This window comes from Schistocerca americana, chromosome 1 (assembly GCF_021461395.2).
Source record: "Schistocerca americana isolate TAMUIC-IGC-003095 chromosome 1, iqSchAmer2.1, whole genome shotgun sequence".
NCBI lineage: Eukaryota > Metazoa > Arthropoda > Insecta > Orthoptera > Acrididae > Schistocerca > Schistocerca americana.
Genome location: NC_060119.1, coordinates 796228683 through 796235591, shown reverse-complemented (window position 1 = coordinate 796235591; position 6909 = coordinate 796228683). Strand labels below are relative to the sequence as shown.

The 6909-nt window shown below is 42.4% G+C and overlaps 1 protein-coding gene across 2 annotated transcripts in view; it reads left to right on the top strand.

The window, feature by feature from the left end:
- Nucleotides 1-3811: 3811 nt before the first annotated feature.
- LOC124612563 (5-phosphohydroxy-L-lysine phospho-lyase-like) overlaps nt 3812-6909 on the top strand; it is a 294771-nt gene continuing 291673 nt past the window's right edge. The window contains exon 1 of one of the 2 annotated variants that reach the window (XM_047140852.1): nt 3812-3986. In XM_047140852.1, the coding sequence (XP_046996808.1) occupies nt 3904-3986 (83 nt within the window). In that variant the 5' untranslated portion in view covers nt 3812-3903. The remainder of the gene's footprint in view (nt 3987-6909) is intronic. The other variant, XM_047140842.1, reaches the window with a different exon arrangement.

The following is a 6909-nucleotide window of genomic DNA, read 5'->3' as shown; positions in this document are numbered from 1 at the left end:
CATAAGTCGGAATCGAGAAACAGTATGTTTCACAACAGAGTGGAGTGTCTCGAGGGTCACGTTCAGTTGCACAACGCGTGCCTTCCGTTCAGCTACGTTCGTAGTTGGAACACTGAACACAATATCTTTCAGATAACCCCGCAGCCGGAAGTCACACAGATTAAATCAATTGGTCTGGACGGCCAGTTCTCTGCAGCAGACACTTCACTGGTTGTGCAAATGTGCGGAGGAGCGCAGTCTTGCATTAAAATGACCCTACCCACACATCCACGCTGTTGAAGGTTTGGAATGACATTAGTGCGCAAAATACTCTCATAGCGTTTACCATTTATGGTGCAGGTAACAGGACCCGCAGGCCCTACAATGAATGATGCCGTCAAGCCCCACCATATAGCCACTCTTGCAGAATGAAGTGAACCGGCTGATGTGCGTGCGGATTTTCCGTTGGCTATATTATGCAATTCTACGTATTGATGTGCCTTAGAGATGGCTTCGTATGTCCACACAGAATGGCCATTTCCATGACAGCAAGATATTCCAGAACGAACGTTTGTTTTAGTGGTAGGCCATCAGGATGCAACTCCCGAACATCGGTGATTTTGTATGAATAGCAATTCCGTATGATTCGTAGGATTTTATGCACCGTGCTCTCAGGCATATCCAAATTTCGAGCAATTCCCCACACACTGCATGTTTGGACACCACCGCTCCCCCCCCCCTCCCCCCCCCCCTGCAGTGCTGTGGCAACATCTTCTACAAAGTCTGATCAACTGCTTTCCTCCCTTTGTCGCATTGTGCTTCAAAACAACCTGCGTATTCGAATTTTGAAATTACTTTCTCCAAAGCCTTAGCATACATCGGAACATTGCCCTTTCTACATCTACATCTACATCCATACTCCGCAAGCCAACTGACGGTGTGTGGCGGAGGATATTTTGAGTACCTCTATCGGTTCTCCCTTCTATTCCAGTCTCGTATTGTTCGTGGAAAGAAAGATTGTCGGTATGCCTCTGTGTGGGCTCTAATCTCTCTGATTTTATTCTCACGGTCTCTTCGCGAGATATACGTAGGAGGGAGCAATGTACTGCTTGACTCCTCGGTAAAGGTATGTTCTCGAAACTTCAACAAAAGCCCGTACCGAGCTACTGAGCGTCTCCCCTGCAGAGTCTTCCACTGCCGTTTATCTATCATCTCCGTAACGCTTTCGCAGTTACTAAATGATCCTGTAAAGAAGCGCGCTGCTCTCCGTTGGATGTTCCTATCTCTTCTATGAACCCTATCTGGTACGGATCCCACACCGGTGAGCAGTATTCAAGTAGTGGGCGAACAAGTGTACTGTAAGCTACTTCCTTTATTTCGGACTGCATTTCCTTAGGATTCTTCCAATCAATCTCAGTCTGGCCTCTGTTTTATGGACGATTAATTTTATATGGTCATTCCATTTTAAATCACTCTTAATGCCTACTCCCAGATAATTTATGAAATTAACTGCTCCCAGTTGCTGACCTGCTATATTGTAGCTAAATGATAAAGGCTCTTTATTTCTATGTATTCGCAGCACATTACACTTGTCTACATTGAGATTCAATTGCCATTCCCTGCACCATGCGTCAATTCGCTGCAGATCCTCCTGCATTTCAGTGCAATTTTCCATTGTTACAACCTCTCGATATATTACAGCATGATCCGCAAAAAGCCTCAGTGAATTTCCGATGTTATCCACAAGGTCATTTATATACATTGTGAATAGCAACGGTCCTACGACACTCCCCCGCGGCACACCTGAAATCACCTTTACTTCGGAAGACTTCTCTCCATTGAGAATGACATGCTGCGTTCTGTTATCTAGGAACTCTTCAATCCAATCACACAATTGGTCTGATAGTCTGTATGCTCTTACTCTGTTCATTAAACGACTGTGGGACATTGCACAAATGGTTTAATTCGTACCTAACTGGAAGAGTACAGAAAGTTGAAATAAGCAGTTCTCATAATATGCAAAGATCAGCACATTCCTCAAATTAGGGAACTGGCAAGAATGGGGTTCCACAAGGGTCAGTCTTGGGTCCTTTGTTGTTCTTAATATATATTAATGACTTGCCATTCTATATTCATGAAGAGGCAAAGTTAGTTATCTTTGCTGATGATACTAGTAATCACACCTGTCAAACAAGAATTAACTGATGAAATTGTCAATAATGTCTTTCAGAAAATTACTGTGTGGTTCCTTGTAAACGGACTCTCACTGAATGTTGATAAGACACAGAACATACAGTTCTGTACAGTAAATGGTATGACGCCATTAATAAATATAGACCTTAATCAGAAGCATATAGCTAAGGTAGAATATTCCAGATTTTTAGGTGTGTCCATTGATGAGAGATTAAATTGGAAGAAACACATTGATGATCTGCTGAAACGTTTGAGTTCAGCTACTTATGCAATAAGGGTCATTGCAAATTTTGGTGATAAACATCTTAGTAAATTAGCTTACTACGCCTATTTTCACTCATTGCTTGCATATGGCATCATATTTTGAGGTAATTCATCACTGAGGAATAAAGTATTTATTGCACAAAAGCGTGTAATCAGAATAATAGCTGGAGTCCACCCACTATCATCCTGCAGACATTTACTTAAGGATCTAGGGATATTCACAGTAACTTCTCAGTATATATACTCTCTTATGAAATTTGTTATTAACAACCAAACCCAATTCAAGAGTAATAGCAGTGTGCATAACTACAATACTAGGAGAAAGGATGATCTTCACTATTCAAGATTAAATCTAACTTTGGCACGGAAATGGGTGAATTATACTGCCACTAAAGTCTTTGGTCACTTACCAAATAGTATCAAAAGTCTGACAGATAACCAACAAGTATTTAAGAAAAATTAAAAGAATTTCTGAATGACAACTCCTTCTACTCCATAGAGGAATTTTTAGATATAAATTAAGAAAAAAAAAACAAAAAAAATTAATAAAAAAAACAAAAAATAAAAAGTTGTTATATTAACTTAATTATGTTGTTAAATTAACTTAATTATGTCATGTATTGGAAAATTTGACTCGTTCCACATCATTACGAAATATCGTATTCATGATCCACGGAACTAGTATTAATCTAATCTGTATCGAACGCCTTCGGAAATCAAGAAACACGGCATCTACCTGGGAACCCTTGTCTATGGCCCTCTGAGTCTTGTGGACGAATAGCGCGAGTTGGGTTTCACACGATCGTCTTTTTGGAAACCCATGCTGATTCCTACAGAGTAGATTTCTAGTCTCCAGAAAAGTCATTATATTCGAACATAATACGTTTTCCAAAATTCTACAACTGATCGACGTTAGAGGTACAGGTCTATAGTTCTGCACATCTGTTCGGCGTCCCTTCTTGCAAACGGGGATGATCTGTGCCCTTTTCCTTTTCTTCATACTCTGCCTGGAACTTCTGCAGGATTACGGGCTCATAGTCACTGCTTTCTTGAAAGAGGTTTACCAGCAGTGCGCGATCAGTCATGGATACGGTCCTGTTGTGCGGCTCAGACGTGAACTAAGGAGCAGCTGTGTGCTGCGTGTTCTTTTTTTTTCGTGACGTTTCCCCATAATCATAAATAAACTGTCAAATTTGACGTCATTCTGAGCCGTGGTTCTCTTTCCGTGGCGTTATCAAACTGAGTACGAGAACAAGAGACAGGAGGTACGCAGCCACTACACGCTGCTGCCGCAGCACGGTCGGACGGCGAACTACGCGCCGACAGCGCCACCTAGCAGGCAGGCAGAAAGCCACGGCTTCTGGGAGAGCTGGCGGCGGTCCAGGTAGAACCCGCCGGCCGACGCCGATCGTAGACTGACGGCTGTTGGCGCAGCTGGGCGCAAGGCGCGAGTAGAGAGTGCGAGCGATGGACGCGCGCAGCGGCGGCTGTTCGGATGGCGACAGCTTGACCAGGGACCAGACGCTGCTGCTCCGCCAGAAGTATATCTCGTGAGTACTCTGCCGTTCTCAGCATGTGTGCTTGTTCGTTCCGGAATTCATTTTGTGGTAATTTGGCTTATCTCTACACATCTACAGCTCAGCAAGCCACCTTAACAGTATGCGACGCATATTAATTCTGGTAACACTATCACTTCCCACATTCTCTGTTCCATTCACAAATGGTGCATGGGAAGAACGACAGTCTATAAACTACCGTACGAACTGCAATATTTCTGATTTTCTGGTTGTTGTCAATTCGCGAAACACATGTGGGAGGTGGCAAATATCGTCTGACTCTTCTTTGAACGTATGCTGTCGGAACTTCAGCTGCGACCCTCTGCGTCATACACGACGCTTGTCTTGAAAGAACTGCGACGGGAGTTTGTTGAGCATATCTGCAATGCTCTCGTGCCAACTGAACAACATCGTGACAATAGTTGCCGTCATCGTTGGGTTTTCTGTCTTTCTCCGTCTCTCTCCTCTGTTAATCCTACTTGGTAACGGTTCCAGACTAATAAATAACACTCAAGAATACATCAAACACGTTGTTGTAAGCCGTCTATTTCGTGGTTGAGTTGCTTTTCCTTAGGCTGTTCCAATGAATTCCAACCCGGCATCATATGTTCTACAATTAGAGGTGTGTGGTCATTATACAGGTTGTCTCTGGAGGAATGGTTAATATTCAGGGTTATGACAGGAATGATCATTCGAAAGTCGAGTAAAAATGGGTTCTAAATTGTATACCTTAAGAGCTTTGGGCACTACTTCATTTTTGATATGCATTTTAGACCCCATGTTCACTAGACACTTTTTTCTTGTTTAGCCGGCCGCAGTGTCCGAGCGGTTCTAGGCGCTACAGTCTGGATCCGTACGACCGCTACAGTCGCAGGTTCTAATCCTGCCTCGGGCATGGACGTGTGCGATGTCCTTAGGTTAGGTTAGGTTACGTAGTCCGAGGTTCTAGGGGACTGATGACCTCAGAAGTTAAGTCCCATAGTGCTCAGAGACATTTGAACCATTTTTTTTCTTGTTTGCGTCCATACTACCATGTCTCAACACAAGGAAACAAAAGAACTTGCTCAAGAAGAGATTTATTTGACAATATCGATGGTGAAGAAGTGATCATATCTCTTAAGGTATGCATCTCAGAGCCCATGTCAACTAGGCATATTTTTCTTATTGTTTTGCTGGATACCACTACCTCTCAAAATACGGAAAGCAAAGAGCTTGCATTAGAAGAGATTTGTTTCACAGTATCGAAGATTTACCTCATAGCTCTTAAGGTACGCATTTTAGAGCCCATATTTACTAAACTCTATTGCTTAGAATGATCGTTCCTGTCATGTAGCCCTGAATACTGACCATTCCCCATGTTAAACCCAGTATTTAGATCGCTCCGGACTGTTATCCATAAGTACTGTACGGTGCTTACTGTTACCTTTCACCAACAGCATAATCGAGCAGTAATCGATCTCTGCGCTTATTTACGTGCAGTATGTTCCATTTCGTTCCGCACATGTTCAACCGCCAGTGCAGATACCAATCTTCCGTACTCTACAGGACGTCCTGCGTTTGGCTAAGTCCTCTAGTGTTACTACAGTCCTGCAAACGACAACATCATCTGCAAACAACCTCGTGGAGAGACTTCGGCGTTTTACACTAGATCATTTTTATATATTGCTAACGACAATGGCACTACAACACTCCCTTGTGGTACTCGGGAGTCACAAATCTGGTCTCATACTCGATAAGCTCGCATTTTGTTCACCAAACGACAATGTGGAGCACTATGGAACCTCTTTTGTAAGTCAAACAACACGGCATCAAAATGGACTCTTTTTCTTATGTAACATTTGGTCCTACCACTCGTACGAATTTCTCTGCCAGACCCACCGACCGGTTTACAGTTCTTCTTACGCGACCTTCCACAACCGCGGTGTCTTACAGGAAAGCAACATCTGCTCGTGAAACGAACAAACCCTTTTGGTGGTATTCAGATCGTCGACCTCGTCTCTCTGTCTCTGTTAGATTTTTTCATTTGTTAGTAACTAACACCTCCAGGGAGTGCATTACTTTTAACTAAAAAGTTTGTTTCAGTCAGTACACAGGTAAAGTATTTATGACTATACCAGTTTCAGTACCAGTAGTCCATAAACAGTTTGACATAGCCATCGTTCAAGAAGTGGGTATGAGGTATTCGAAATGATTAGTCAGTTGAAACTGTAATAGCCGTTAAACAGTTGATGTGAGCATTCAAATAAACTTTTACCTCCATCAACTCCTTTACATCCCAACTCCACGCTACGTGAAAATGCCGCCAAAGTAAAAGATCATTAGCGCCTCCTTTGCGATGTAGAGTCTGACTTTAGAAAAATATCGTCTACACTGATCAGGAACACAATTATTCGATAAATGATCACAAGAAATGTGTTGTCCTATGAGACGAATCTGTAATTGAAGCTAAAATCAGCAATGTTATATCCTTCGGCTTCACATAACATTTCAGCAAATTTGCATTTCAGTCAATTACGTATTGAATTCAGGTCCCCAGAGAAACGGCCTGGTGTTTAATAATTCCGCTATTTACGAACCGATGTTATTTGCGATCATAATCGGTACAGGGTAGCAAAACATTCATCACACTCATTCGAAGATTCAGTACTGGAATTACTTTTTCGTGGCGTCTTCCAGACATCTACTGACAAATCTCCTAGCTGCACAACATTATAAACGTAGACCATTACTATAACAGTGTTCGTTTTTCACGCAATAAGACAACGCTAACAAGTTTTGCCTTCTTAATACGTTACATACCGATCCGTCATAAATCATGTAAAGATAAGCTCGTAACTCAGTCTGTTAGATGCATTACACGGGGCTAACGCCGAAAAAAGGCAAATGTCTTATTCATGTTCTTTTTAGTGTGCTGAAT